The sequence below is a fragment of the Bactrocera dorsalis genome, chromosome 5, assembly GCF_023373825.1.
Source record: "Bactrocera dorsalis isolate Fly_Bdor chromosome 5, ASM2337382v1, whole genome shotgun sequence".
NCBI classification, from domain to species: domain Eukaryota; kingdom Metazoa; phylum Arthropoda; class Insecta; order Diptera; family Tephritidae; genus Bactrocera; species Bactrocera dorsalis.
Genome location: NC_064307.1, coordinates 65,266,544 through 65,281,971, shown reverse-complemented (window position 1 = coordinate 65,281,971; position 15,428 = coordinate 65,266,544). Strand labels below are relative to the sequence as shown.

Here is a 15,428-nt window from a genome sequence, read left to right as displayed (position 1 = left end):
GACCAGGTCACATATATAGACTTACAGGCCGATTGAAATGCCCAACTGAAGTATATGTTATACAGACCCTTAAGGTATGCCATCCGTCCCTGATCCGTTCCTGTTCGCTCTTTCTCCAATTTCATTTGTTATCGTTTAGCGTATTATGACCGGGAAGCCAGAATATCTGCAGCCGCTTTATCGCAGCAGCTATATCAACTGCCTCCCTGCTTTTAAGGACATTTTCCGACGCTTGTATATCGAATATTGTATATGAATATTGAGATTCTTTATATCGCTTCCCTTAGTTACCTCAGCAGCTTTCCTAACCGCAAAGACTGGAAGATGTTGCAGTTTTGCGATAGCTTGAAGGGCTTGGCTTGAGATCTAACTCAGCTTAATAGTTCCATCGCCCACTTCTTCAGCCATTATTTGCCATCGGTCCGAGTAGATTTCGAAAGTTCCGCCTGGTAGGTCGCGGGATTCAGTGCCATCCATCCTCTTTGAGCGTGACTTTTCTCTCAGACAATGCGTAGTAGGTGGTGCATTTTATTCACCGACTAACAGCCTATGGGGCTATGCCCGCAGGTTCTTGTGGAAAAATTGCTTAACCTCGCCAATCTTGCAGCTGATTTCGCTACTAAGCTTTCTACTCTAATGTCAATTGGTGGCAGATTGAGTAACATTTCAAGTACAGCGTTGGTTCGACAGGTTTCCTGTATGAGATTTAACTAGCAGCGGTATACACCACACCAAAGCATCGTAAAGTAAGATTGGTTTGACTTCCGCGGTGTAACATGAATGTATAAGGACAGGTGTTAGGCTCCATTTGACCCTAGCTTATTCCTTACATGCCTAGAGCACAACTGACTTCTCCCTTTCTCTTCCACATAGAGTTCTACGTCAGTGTGCTATCCAAAATTAGTTCCAGGTACTTTTATTCTTAGAAGTTAAACTCTACTCCGGTGAGGCCTCGGGGGTTTTCATGATGGGATTTTGTATCTTCTAGTACCATATCCGTCTTTACCGACATTACCTCTAGGTTAGCCGATTTTGCTTATTGGTGCATTACTTTTTGGTAGGGTTCGGGATATATTCCGATAAGGAACTGAATGGTAGCCACAAACTCAATTAATGATCAGGATATCACATGTAGATAGTTCACGGCAAACAACTTATGTTAAAAAAGTATTTTTGATAATTAGTTTATCACCTTTTTAGAAAAATTTTGAGTGAGGACATTTACCTTAATCAAATTTCCGGATTCTCTCTTCCAAAAAACTTTTACTCTGAACAAAGAACATAAAGAGAAAAACCTTCACAGCTTAGCACCACTTACTTCAAATTGGGCCTCGCGTGAACTCAGCAAGCCTTGCAAGGGTTACGAAATTTTTCTGGTTCAGAGTGGTGAAGTAAAAGATTAATTTCACTGCTAGCTCTTAACAAGAAAGCTTACATCGCCGCAAGGATGGGTGTCCTAACTGGGCAGTTCTATTGGCATTCATTTGATGAGACTAAACATTTTTGAGGATGCAACTTGTCAAAGTTGCAATGAGGAAGATGAGGCGGAAACATTTATACACTTTCTGCTTTACTGTCCCGCTTTAGTCAAACTAAGGTTAAAGTACCTCGGTTGCCATACTTTTTACAAATCTGAGGAATTGTCTGAAATTAATATTAGCCCCTAGGCTCTGTAGGTATGCGACGGCCTTTTTGATCTATACCTAAGACTTCTGGGCAAAAAAACGTCTCTAGCTGTCGAAGTATGTTTATTCGTGACCTAACGAGAAATCAGCCTGTTCACCTAACCTAACCTAACTTAACACTTTATAGGACCTTTTATCGGCAGCACTTTATTCTAAAATTGCCCAAGTCATGCCATTATAAACATTTATAAACGTAGAGATTTCAGGTAAATAAGATTGTGATTACTTATCTCGATGAAATTGCAACAATTTGCTGTAATCTTTCACCCATCATTGAGATAAGAGGCATGTTCGCAGCAATTATAGAACTTTTCACGTGTAAACAGTAACTGATTTCATTTTGTCAAGTACTATATTGCTGACTAATTTGCTGAACGTCAATTACTACTTATGTACACATAAATATGGGATAATAGCCATAATTCGTTATCTGCAGGTTTCATGCGTGTTAGGTAATAGCTTTAATCTTAAGAAGTTTCAAATTATTTTATTTACGATATTTCGACGTAGTAATCATAAATATTGAGTTGAGGAGAAGGTTGCCGTTTGCTGCTGCAAAGTCTATTCGAACACTTTAGTATGACAACTGCGCTCGAGCGGCTATATTTCGTGTTGGGATAACGACTAGGCCTAAGGGTAAGCACATAGAGAAATGGTAATCAACGTAGCCGGGATTTGTAGTAAGATTAGGTTAGGTTAGATGGCTGTCCAAAGATCGCACGTGAACTATATGTAGTCCGTTGTGAAGCCATATAAAATAACTCCTGTGTTCGAGTTTATAAATTAGCTAAACGCTTAGAAGACAATACAAATTTGCACAGGCGTATAATTTCCATTTCCGTCAGCTCAGTGATGGTATACGCTCGCTAGTGTTTAAGTTTTGACCTCTCAAACGCGGGACAGTCAAGAAGGAAGTGTTAAGTTGTTTCCGCCTCATCTTCCTCCATACAACTTCTGCAGATGGCGTCTGGTAGGACTCCCAGCCTTACTGCGTGAACGCCAATAGGGCAATGGCCTGCTAAAAGCCTCAATACTAAAGAGAAGCTAGCCTTATTAAAGAGATCACTACATCCGGATTTGGAGTGCTTCGATAATTTATTTTGAGTTTTAAAATATATCGCTTACATTTTCTTTTATGTTTACTAATAACTTGAACGCAGTGGACCCCCAAAAGAGATTGTTACCGATGAAAACATCAAAAAAGTTCACAAAATAATTTTGGATGACAGTAAAGTGAAGTTGTTCGAGATAGTAGGCACTCTAAAGATATTAACGGAACATGCACATCATATCATTCACGAATCCTTTGGGTATGAGAACGCTCTTTGCAAAGTGGCTGCCACGCGAGCTCACTTTTGACTAAACACAACGACGATTCGGAGTTTAAGCCTAAAAAACCCGAGTTTCTGTGTCGATATGTGGCAATGGATGAAACATTGCTCTATCATTTCATTCCGAAGTCCAATCGAAAGTCATCCGAGTGGACTGCACTTGGAATAATTTTTATTGACTGCCTTGGAAATGGAAAGACCATCAACAGCGACTATACTTGCAACTCAAAGTCTTTTTCTTCGTGGGGTATCACTTATGATGGAAATAATGCATAACTTTTAACTCCTAACCCCGTGAATCCGCGCCTGTGTATATACATAAGTGTGCTTTTTGCATATTTAAGCTCCTCCAAGCCTCTGTACAACCATTACTATTAGAATTTAGTCCATGACCGCCATCAACAGCCATTTTTATTGAAATTTAGTTTGATTCGCTTAAGCTTAAGCAGAGCTTTTCTGGCATACCTAAGCACGTACACACACCACCAGTTTTACAAAGCTTTTTGAGTTATGACATTTCATTGCACTGTTTAGACAGATGCTTTGCAGCTGACTGCATATCCTGTTGTTTGTTTACGAAATTGCATTTGTAGAAACGGTATAGTTTGTTATTGGACCGAGCAAAGCTTGGAAATAGCACTCACAGTTAATATTGACAGTTTTATTATCGACGTAAGCATTATTAAGTGTTCATGAGGATTAATTATTTTATTTCTATAATTTTCTCATTTTCCCACAGTTTCTGACTCAGCATGTAAATCAGCATATATAACCCGGAATTGGTTTCTACAAAGCATCATTTGCTTTTAACTAAATTTTCATCAATGTTCAGTGAGTTCAAATGACGTCCGCTAAGCTGCCAAACACAAACTGTTGACTACGCGAGATCCTTAACTAAAAGTACAAATACCAACAATGGGCAATTCTTGTAAAAAATCACAAAATCCAAAAATACCCGACGATGTCAATGATGGCCTTGAGACATTGGAGGAATATCGAAGCCGTTGGCGTTCGGTGCGCGTCATTTATTTCACAATGTTCCTGATGTCACTTGGCTTCAGTATTATACTAACAGGCATATGGCCGTACTTAAACAAGGTATTCGTATGACATAGTTAACAAGAAAGTACACATACTTTTTCACATACTACTTCATAGCTAGATCCAAAGGCGGGCAAAGAGTTTATGGGTCTCATTGTTGCCGCAAATCCGTTGGGTCAGATGATCTTCAGTCCGCTCTTCGGTTGGTGGAGCAATAGAATTGGCAGCATACGTTTACCCTTACTATGTTCGTTGGCGTTGTTCACATTCGCTAGCGGGCTGTATTCATCACTGGAAATGCGTCCCGATCATGTCAAGTACTGGATGTTGATCTCACGTTTCTTAATTGGCGTCAGTTCGGCAAATATTGCTGTGTGCCGTTCGTACTTATCGGCAGCGACACGTTTGAGCGAACGCACGAAAGCCGTTTCGATGGTGTCACTGGCACAGGTGTTGGGCTTCATTGTGGGACCCGGTCTACAGACGGCTGTAACACCATTGGGTAATGATGGTTATAGTTTTCTTTGGGGCTCCATTGTTTTCAACATGTACACGGCTTGTGGCTGGATAAATGTACTTATGAGCATTGGCAACTTCATCATGTTTCTGCCGGGACTTTTTGAGGTAGTATAGCTATTAGCTGGACAATTTTTTTCATAAACCGTTCTGATTCACAGGAGCATAAGATAGCTGCGCGCGAAATAATGATAAAACAGGGTAAAAGTTCGGAGCGTGAAACGTGGAAGGCCATCAAACCGGACTATGTGTCAGCGTGGACTTTAATTATGGCATTCTTCGTGCTGGTCTTCAACTTTGTGCTGCTCGAAACGTAAGTACCACTCTGTCTCAGTCATATTCGTAGCTTATCACTCTAGTCCTTGAAAAGTTGGAGCTCTTCACAGAAATGCTCTCCACTGATGTTCAGTTCAATCTTTAATTCCTTAAATTAAAAATCCTCTTCTCTTTCAGACTCGGCACTTCTCTCACCATGGACCAGTTTGCTTGGAGCAATCATGAAGCGCTCTACTACATGGGCATACTGATGTCAGTGGGTGCTATTGTGGCACTCGCCACCTTTGTTGCCATCAATCCGCTTTGTAAAGTTTTTCCCGAACACTATGTGCTCATATGGGGTGGCTTTTCGCTAATGGTACTCGGCCGTGTGCTGTATATACCATGGGGCGATGGCCCACCTGTTATTGCTGAAGTTTACAATGAAACATTACCGCTGACGGGCAATACTACAATAGATCTCGATCCGAATGATATCGTATTTCTCGGCTGCCCCAAAACACAGCCCTGGTGTGAGCTAACGCCAGCACTGACTTTAACACAATTCATCATCGGCTATGCATTCACTTCAATCGGTTATCCGATCGGTGTCACATTGATACAAACGATCTTCTCAAAAGTATTGGGACCACGACCGCAAGGTGTTTGGATGGGTCTGATGACCGGTGCGGGTTGCTTGTCGCGCGTATTGGGACCTGTTTTTGTAGGTGTGATCTATACACGCTATGGCACATACTGGACGTTCGGCATAACGTCGGTGATGATGTTCGTAGCGATGATATGGCTGCTGTTATCGAAGTACGTACTGTATTTACGAAAACTCACTGCTCTATATTCACTTATATGTATGTATATATATATGTATTCTAGAAATCGTTTGATACCACCGAGTTTCGACAATCCTATGGGTGCCGAAATGCAAACATTGAGTACAAATAAAGTGCCACTGGCATCAGCGGAAGAAGAGTACAAAATAGTGCCACAAATTGATGACGAAGCGCCGGCGCTGATAGAGAATGAAGATGACCTGGATGCTGCTCTAAATACAGCGCTGTATTCGGACAAAAATAATATAACTATAGTTGTAGCGGAAAAGTGATTTTTCTAAACCGTTATAAGTACCTCCGAAGTTACTTATTTTGAGCTACGTCTTTCGGCTTGCAGTGCAAAAATTGTTGTTGCGCATAAACAACCGGTAAACCGGTTTGAAAAATGTTAAAATTACAAAATCATTAACAAATTATGGAAAATCACTTCTAACCTTTTTAAAAAGTTTTTTTGTGAATATAGCGTTATATATTCCTCTATGTAAATTACTTATGTATACGTTAGTATTAAAATTAATTATGTCGAAATTATAGGTTTTTACAGTTGACAAGTGTATTGCCATTGTTTACTTTAGGAAAAACGATAATTTTATATATTTATATATATGTATATGTTTACAAATATATAGATACTAAATTTAAATATTTTTATAAACACAAATTTAGCTAAATTTATAAGACAGTAAACAATAATAGTATTTTTAGCATATTTGTGAAATATATTTTTCAAGCTCAATATTAAAAATTAAATATTTGAGTATTATAAATTGTTGAATATCAATATCTTAGCTCGAATTTTACTAAAATTTTTAATTCCGAACCATAAAAAGGCTCTAAGTAGATTAGCGCGGGCAAGTATATCCAAAGAGACATGTTTATGGTACACTTTTTGAAAAAAAATCAGCTTTATTGGCACGAGTCGAGAAAGAACGCGTTTCATACCCAAAATATCCACCAAAGTCATTCGAACAGACCCGCGAGAGATGTCTAGTTCTCTTGCCATCATTCTAACATTACATGCCAGGCGATTTTCAAGCACCATATCCTTCACTTCTTTAATAAATTCATTAGTTTAAAAGGTCAAAGTTCGGCCAGACGAGGCTTGTCTTCAACGATCTCTCGACCGTCTTTGAAGGTTTTGTACCACTCCTAAGATTGTGTTTTTTTGAAATATCATTTACCCCGGGGAAATCAATTACAATTTCCGGGTGATTTTGTTTGACTGGATCATAAGACCATTACAAATCGACGAAGCGCTTTGAGTCTCCCACAAATTTGTTGTGGCAGCTAAGATCAGTTTGGCTATGTCTTCTGGTTTGCTGAAGGTAAGACAACAGAGATTCTTCAACCTAAGTTCATTTGAACAAGGAGTAGTATTCGCTACGCTTTGTTTGGCTTTCTGCGGTGTACCACTCGGAGGTATGGGTACACGTCAACTTCTGCCCCGAATTAAAGTGCATAACGTCAAGTGAGCACCAGCTCCTCAGCAAGTTTAGGTTTGTTTTAGTTTCCCTGTCTCGATTTTAGCCACTATTTGCAACACCAATCGGCGGTTGTCGCATTGCTTGGAAAAAGACGAAGCATTTCTTGCTTGACGGTAACAACTTTTTAAAATTGAAACCGAAAATCTTGGATCTGACAGCGTCAGCTACATACTCGTATATAGGTGAACTATTTGGAGTCAAAATATTTCATCTAAGCATATTTGTAATGGGTTCTTTACTAACCCGCAACTGTTGTTTCTGTCAAATATTTGAAGTTGGCCAGCTAATAAATGAAGCTGCCAGTATTCATGATAATATTTAATATTGAACTTAAAAAACAAGCGGCATCTTCGACAAAACATTTTTAAAAATAAGAGAAGAAATAAATGAAATTCATCTTTACTCTTCACATAAGTATCAGCTATTGTTATGATTTCCATTGTGAATGTTATGATCTCACATAACTCTCTGTTTACAAACAAAACGCTTGAAATTCACCACACTGAAGTGAGCCATTTGTACTCAACTTTTCTCTTGAGTGCTTTGTACATGCAACTTGCTTCAGCGATGAGCTCTTCAGAGTTCTTTCAGTGATTTCACTACAAAATGAAAACATCTCATAGAACTACTTAATAGCTCGGCTAGCGAATTAACTAGATTTCTGTAAACTAAGTGTTATTACGGGTGATCCAAGTAGAGCTACCATTTTCTTTTTTTAACAGAGTCGTGAGTCGTGTCAAGCTGTAATGCTATTTTTATTCATGTTTTGTCCGCTTCGCTCATCTTATGGTCAATCGGCCTACTATTCGCAACACCATCACCCATTTTAATACTTAGCATTCTTTATTGGATAATATTCGACCGAATGGATGAGGTCCACACTGACTGACGTATAGAACAACCGAAATTGCTTCGTTTATGGGCACTTGAAAAGTTCCAAGAAGATCCAATTAATTTTAAATGATTTCAACAATTTCTCTTCTGAACATCCCTATTGTTTAATATAGCATATGTTTTAATTGCATCATCCTCTTATGTACTTTATTTAGTTTCCACTCTTGTCGATAAGTTTAAAATAATTGTAGATAATTGTAGATAATAATACTTAATTTAAGTACTTGCGCTTGAAAGATATTCGCTGAGTTTCTAACTTTTCTATCTCTTCATCCGACTTTGGTGGTTTCTCCCCACAGCTACATAGGTGAAAACCCGAGATCACTATTTACAATCATTTGTGAAAGTTACGAATTCTCTCTGCTATTTTGTTTTCTTGTGGTGTAATACTGGCAGCTGGATTACATCCACTTGCCGATCGATTTGAATTGGGTAAAGATATACATGGGTTCTAACTTCAATAGTTTTCAGATGTGAAAGAGGTCTTATCAATACCTACCCAAATATCATATTTGCTCCGGAGTTCGGCCGTAGGATATACGAGTAACCTGCAACAGTTGTTTCCCTTTGTAGACGAGCCGCCAATAAACAGTGGTTAATGGCTTCCAAGAAAATAATAAATATTGATATATAAAACGAAGCGTAGATTCCATTTAAGATCATACTTTCGCAAATTTGTATTGTACGTAAGAGAGATTATGCGTTGCTCTTCACTTAAGTATCAGCTATTGTTATTGCTGTCCATTGTATGTACATGTTGTGAGCGATCATCACACAACTCTCTGCTTATTCACTTTATAAACAAAACGTTTGAGCTTCAACGCACTTAAGTGAGCCATTCGTGCGTAACTTTTCTCTTAAACTGATTTCACAACAACATTTAATTGAACTACTTAATAGCTACGCTACCATTAACTGTATAAATAGTAAATCGTTTGCTGAAAGTTTTTCAGTCTTTCACTAGCCTTCATTAGTGCAAACAGTTTGTATTTTTTTTCCCCAAACTAAGTGTTATTAATATAATGGAACGTTGGCAAAATCGTGTTGCAGTCGTTACTGGTGCCAGCTCCGGCATAGGTGCTGCCACCGTTAAGGATCTGTTGAAAGCTAATTTGATTGTTGTCGGTTTGGCGCGGCGCTTGGAGCGCATGAAAGAATTGAAGTCACAATTGCCCGTTGAACAACAAAAACGTTTTCACGCCGTCGCTTGTGATGTTTCATCACAGGAATCCGTTGACAAGGCATTCGATTGGATCATCAAGGATTTGGGAGGTGTCGATATCCTTATCAATAATGCGGGTATTTTCGTCACTGGCCAGGCAAGCACTCAGAATCCGGTGGAAATACAAAAAGTTTTACAAACCAACGTAATGGGCGTGGTGTATTGCACACAGCGTGCCTTCAAATCGATGAAAGAACGTAATTTTGATGGTCATGTGGTTGTTGTTAATAGTGTGTTGGGTCACAGTATACCTATGACGCAAGGTAACAATCAGCCACCGTTTTTTCTATTTATCCGCCATCTAAGTACGCTGTAACTGCCCTCACCGAGGTATATCGACAGGAATTTAAAGGACTAAACACCAAAATTAAGATTACTGTAAGTTTATAGATATCTTTTAACTGTAGTTTAAGACTTACTATTAGTAAAAATATTTATCTGTCTGTGTCAATGCCAAAAGGACCATAAATCTACCGCAGAACCTTTCTCCCGTAAACTCTTAAAGCCAACACATCAGATGTTGTCATCGTCCATGCCTTTGCACCATATACCAGGACGAGAATAATGAGTGACTTAAAGAGTTTGGTCTTTGTTCGTCGATAGAGGACTTTACTTCTCAATTGCCTACTCAGTCCCAAGTAGCACCTGTTGGCAAGAGTTATTATACGTTTTATTTTGAGACTGACATTGTTGTTGGTGTTAATCTTGGTTCCAAGATGGAAGAAATTATCTACGACTTCGAAGTCAACAGTGACGTGGGAGCCAAGTCGCAAGTGCGACGACTGTTTGTTTGCTGATTATTTCGTCTTGTCCTGGAGAAAGCAGAACTAACGTCGTCGGAGTTGCGATCAATTATATCAATATCATCGGCATACGCCTGCAGCTGTACACTCTGGTACCTTCTCTATTTAGTTCTACAGCTCGAAGTATTTTCTCCAAGAGTAGATTGAAGAAGTCGTACGATAGGGAGTCGCGTGCGTCGATCCTTTTTTCGTCGAAGCTGATGCATGCTTCTTATCAGTTTTTCGCCGCCGTATTTGAACAGCTCGTTCGGCAATCCATCGTCATTAGTCATACGTTCTTTTACAACTAAACTCGGACTCATTCCGAATTATCTCATTTCTTCAGGCTATATCCTACTTATATACATTAATCACTATTATTTTTTTGTCTTGTAGAGCGTTAGTCCCGGCTTAACCGATACGGAAATTGTGCCAGAAGAGTTTAAGGGCGCTGAGTTTCCAAGCCTGAAATCGGAGGATGTTTCGAGCTGCATTTTGTTTACACTCTCCACACCACCACATATGCAGGTGCACGAGATCACTGTGAAACCGCTTTTGGGCGAATAAATTTCAAAAAGTATACACATATAGTATATACATATGTATATAGGTTCATAAGTATTTCGTTAATTGTAAATTATTTAATTACTTGCAATAAAATCCATTTTAATTGATTTCCACATTTTCTTTGAACACCCCTAATGTTTTTTATTGATGCGTGTTTATTAATACTGCATCATTATCGTATGTAATTTATTTAACGCTGTCTGCTCAGTGTCTGGTTATCAACTGTCTGTCAGTTAAGTTCTGTTTAACTTGACTTCTTATTTCGATAAGGTTAATCGGATAGTTTATGGCAGTTAGGTTAGGTTATATTGGTCGGCTATTATGTCATACATAAACCTATTGGTTCTTAGTAAAGCCAGAAGGGCGTTCTGTTTAAGTTGAGGTCAAGTATTCGTCATACATGACGTCAAGGCTAAAAGTTCTGAATACTGCTGGGCAGAGACAGAAGAGGTGTTCCTGTGTCTCTCTCATGGCCACTTCTCTGCCCATCGTCGCTACTTACATTTGTCCATCTGGCTCGCATGTGCAGTCAGTAGGTTGTACCGGTCAAGAGGGCAGCAACCATCCGGCAGTCTTTTCGAGACCGAGTGAGGAAAAATCATGAGAGTTTTCCTACAGAACGCTTGTACATGATCTTGGCGATCGTGCATGTATTTAAGACATTTCATTTCCTGATCCGTCTGTCAGCACTCATTAGCTAAAAGTGATATTGGAGTGGTGACAGTACACCCCTCTGAGGAATCGCTGTTTGCGCTAATTTGAGTAGTCTGACTTCATTTCATCCTGCGTTAATCCTCCCGCAGCTCAGTAGAGCTTTTATCCATGATATGATCACAGGCTCTATCCGGGCTGCTTCTTGTTGACGTTGCGTTATTTGAGGCATTATTGAAGGCTTGACTTATCAAAGCTTTACTTTGGATCCAGTTTTTGAAGGCATAAATGTTACAAATTGGCAGAACTCTAATTTTTTCACACCAGAGACACTATAAAATAAAATATAAGTACATTTATATCTTTGTATAAATGAAGTGCATGAAGAACTGTGTCGATTTAGTCAGGCCTTTTGTCTGTCCATCTGTTCACCTGTATTCCCCTCATTTTTATAATCTTGCAACCTGTTGCTATCGAGTATAATAGTTTTGTTCACTTAACGGTTGCTTGTAATCGGAATATGTAAAGTACTCTTTCGATTGTTCTCAACGGGTGTGCCTCGCATTCGCCTGAAGAGGCACGTTAGCTTTGCCAACTCGTCTGCCTTTTCATTGCCGAAATGTTTCTAGATATGACCGGGAACCCAAATCAAGTTGGCTTGCCAGTTGAGCTTAAAAGTTTCTTGCCATTGTTTACATCACTGGAATTAATTCTTGACGTCGACAAGTCCTGCAGTGCTGCCTGGCTATCCGTGTATATGGTTGCTTACCGCATCCTCTCATGGTTATTTAATAAAATTCTATAGGACTACTCTATACGTACTACTTCCGATTGAAAGATTGCGGCTGAGGTTTTAACTCTTCCACATCTTCATCTAATTCTTAAAAATTATTGATTTTATTCATATACTTGCTATTTTCTAGGTTTTTTGTTGCTATCCTGGTAAATTTATTCCACTCTGTTCATCTAAGGTGTCGGTATTGGTGGGGAGTACTGGATTTCTAGAGAATGCTGAATAGTATGAAGGACTGATCCGACATTGAAGGTTTCTCAGACACTCTCCCGTCATCAACGACTAGGCTATCCGTTTAGATGATAATGCATACCATTCGTCAATTTGTTTTTAAAAAATGTTTATCTAATGCTATTCAGCTATTCCGTCCTTTGATGGCCTTCTCTTTCACCCAGGACTCTTGGTTCAAACTGATGTCGTTTCCCCTCTCATATAAGAGGACTGTCAGTTTGGCTGTAGTACTTTTTAGTGCTGCATATTTATCTGCAAGCTTTTAACTTTTTGTGATTGCTTGTTTTCGGATCGTTATAACTTTATGAGACTATGTGAAACCCTTAATTATTTGGGTTTTCCTGACCGCAAATTTAGTTCGCCAGACTTGTTGTGAAATCGTTTAATAACGTCACTCTTTAATTGATAATCTGATTGTACGAGTACACCTGACCTAAGTAGAATGTATAATGATTTGCAAAATTTCTATAGTCATTCTTTTGCTCACCTAACGGTTGTACGTATCAACCAAAACTAAGCGAGATAGATGTAGGGTTATATATACCTAAATAAATGATCAGAATGATAAGGTGAGTTGAATACTGAGTAACTGTCAGTCGGTCCGTTCGTCCTTTTGTCAGCCTGTGCTTGATGGCAAACTAAAAAAATGAGGACGAGTTCGAAGATGGGCGTAATCGAAGCACTGACACTTCCACAAAACGAAAGCCTATAAAGAGCCATAACTATGTTGCGCTCCACAGCAAGGCAAAATACCAATTGACTCTGTGAAAATAGGTGAATTGGGATTATAATCCCGCTCACTACTTACATAAGTATGTAACGGTTTTGTTACTAAAATCTATTTGTTTTCTTGTAGTGTAATGTTGGCGGTTGGATTATATCAACTTGCCGATCGATCGAATTAGGTTAAGGCACACATGAGTACCAACTTCAGAAGTTTTCTGACAGCAAAAAGGACTTATCAATACCTATCCAAATATCCTACTTGTTTCATTCGGCCGTAGAATCTACAACGAGTAAAATGCAACAATTGTTTCTCTTTGCACTCGAGCCGCCAAAAAATCGATGGCTACTTGCTTAGAAAACAATAAACATTGAACTATAATATCAAGCAATTATGGCATTTAAGATAATATTTTAGCAAATTCGCATAATTCGTAAGCGAGATTATTCTTTACCCCTTTGCTTTTCTTTCCATTCTCATGATCTCACCTAAAATAGCTCTTTGCTTATCCACATTATAAACAAAACGTTCGAGCTCCCACCCACTTAAGTGAGTCACGCTACCGTTAGCTGTATAAATAGCAACTAGATATCTGAAAACACATCAGTCTTTCACTAACCTTCAATAGTGCAAACAGTTGGTGTCCTTTTCCCAAACTAAGTGTAATTAATATAATGGAACGTTGGCAAAATCGTGTTGCAGTCGTTACTGGCGCCAGCTCCGGCATAGGTGCTGCCACCGTTAAGGATCTGTTGAAAGCTAATTTGATTGTTGTGGGTCTGGCGCGTCGCGTGGAGCGCATGGAAGAATTAAAAGCACAATTACCCGCTGAACAACAAAAACGCTTTCATGCCGTCGCTTGCGATGTTTCATCACAGCAATCCGTTGATACGGCATTCGATTGGATCATCAAGGAATTGGGAGGTGTCGATATCCTTATCAATAATGCCGGTATTTTTAATGCTGGCCAGATTAGCACTCAGAATCCTGTGGAAATACAAAAAGTTTTACAAACCAACGTAATGGGTGTGGTATATTGTACACAGCGTGCCTACAAATCGATGAAAGAACGTAATTTTGGTGGTCATGTGGTTGTGGTTAATAGTGTGTTGGGTCACAGTGTACCTTTTATGTACGGTAACGATCAGCCACCGGTGTATTCGATGTATCCGTCATCTAAGTTTGCATTAACTGCGCTCACAGAGGTATTGCGTCAGGAATTTAAAGGATTAAGCACCAAAATTAAAATTACCGTAAGTATATTTTGCAGTTCCTTTTCGTGCAGTCAAAAGCAGCTTTAAAATCAACGAAGAGGTTTTAAGTTTCTTTTTGTTTGGAAGCTTTAGGGTAAAGGTCTCTTCTTAGAATATGGTAAAAAAAATAATACTTGTAGTTCATTCCATATGAAAATATGCGAAATGTCATTAGTCATATGTTCTAAACGTGGACTCATTTCGAAACATTGCATTTCTTCAGGCTATATCCTACTTATATGTATCTGTATGCATTAATATATATTATTTTTTTTTGTCTTGCAGAGCGGTAGCCCTGGTATAACCGATACAGACATTGTGCCAGAAGAATTTAAGGGCGCAAGCCTGAATTCGGAGGATATTTCAAGCACCATTTTGTTTACACTCTCCACACCACCACATATGCAGGTGCACGAGATCATGGTGAAACCGCTTTTGAGCGATTAAATTACAAAAAAATATATATATATGTATATACATACATATGTATGTACATATGTATATGTGTTAATACGCATTTCGTTAATTGTAAATTATTTAATTACTTGCAATAAAATTAATTTTAACTGATTACAACATTTAGAACATCCCTAATGTTTTATATTGATGCGTGTTTATTAATACTGCATCAATGTGTCAGTCGACTGATAAATGGAAAGCTGGCAGCGAAGCGTCAAATCAAAGGCTTTTTCAACAGATTAGGCGACCGTCAGTACGCACAATAGAGGAGACTTAAATGTCCTGTCCCTGCCACGAGGTAATACTTAATCGGTGGTTCCGTGGGAGAGTCTTGAGTTGGGAGTTGGTTAGGTTTAGCGGATTAAAGTTCCGCACTTCGGATTTCGATGCTTCCCACTACTATAAAAAAAGACTTCAAGCGACAACTCGCAAATATTAAAATACACACGTTCTTAAGAACACAGTTCTTTAGACAGCTGCACGACTACACGACAACAGGCTCTCAGTTGTCGCGCTCGCCAATTTATAAATATTTCTTGATTTGTCGACGACAGTAGAGAGAAGTAGCGTTGCCACTAATATGTAAAATGTAAAATTATTCAAAGCTCTAACAAAAACCTGACGTTATTTTACAAAGCGAAGCATGAAATAGCTCTGTTATATCACTTGCAACAACAATTGATAATGTAAAA

General features: G+C 38.9%; 2 protein-coding genes and 1 pseudogene across 8 annotated transcripts in view; all 3 read left to right on the top strand.

Moving 5' to 3' along the window:
* The window catches only part of LOC105227880 (major facilitator superfamily domain-containing protein 8), a 20,408-nt gene extending 14,176 nt beyond the window's left edge, over positions 1–6,232 (top strand). For 3 of the 7 annotated variants that reach the window (XM_011207417.4, XM_049457818.1, XM_049457816.1), the window contains exons 2-6: positions 3,756–4,114; positions 4,175–4,681; positions 4,735–4,886; positions 5,027–5,647; positions 5,720–6,232. In XM_011207417.4, coding sequence (XP_011205719.2) covers positions 3,932–4,114; positions 4,175–4,681; positions 4,735–4,886; positions 5,027–5,647; positions 5,720–5,948 — 1,692 coding nt within the window. In that variant the 5' untranslated portion in view covers positions 3,756–3,931 and the 3' untranslated portion in view covers positions 5,949–6,232. Of the gene's footprint in view, positions 1–2,223; positions 2,322–3,550; positions 3,689–3,755; positions 4,115–4,174; positions 4,682–4,734; positions 4,887–5,026; positions 5,648–5,719 lie in introns of those variants that run through there. The other 4 variants (XM_049457820.1, XM_049457817.1, XM_049457815.1 and 1 more) reach the window with 4 other exon arrangements.
* Positions 6,233–8,995: 2,763 nt separating this feature from the next.
* On the top strand, positions 8,996–10,738 carry LOC109579666 (farnesol dehydrogenase-like; annotated as a pseudogene).
* A 2,921-nt stretch (positions 10,739–13,659) lies between these two features.
* LOC125778715 (farnesol dehydrogenase-like) lies at positions 13,660–14,785 on the top strand. The gene is made up of 2 exons (XM_049457831.1): positions 13,660–14,277; positions 14,563–14,785. Exons 1-2 carry the CDS (start codon positions 13,699–13,701, stop codon positions 14,722–14,724), a joined length of 741 nt encoding a protein of 246 aa, XP_049313788.1. The 5' UTR covers positions 13,660–13,698; the 3' UTR covers positions 14,725–14,785.
* Positions 14,786–15,428: the final 643 nt, after the last annotated feature.

Coding starts and splice junctions, on each gene's coding strand:
- LOC125778715 (XM_049457831.1), top strand. CDS start 13,699: ATGGAACGTTGGCAAAATCGTGTTGCAGTCGTTACTGGCGCCAGCTCC. Junction 14,278..14,562: donor GCACCAAAATTAAAATTACC/GTAAGTATATTT, acceptor TTTGTCTTGCAG/AGCGGTAGCCCTGGTATAAC.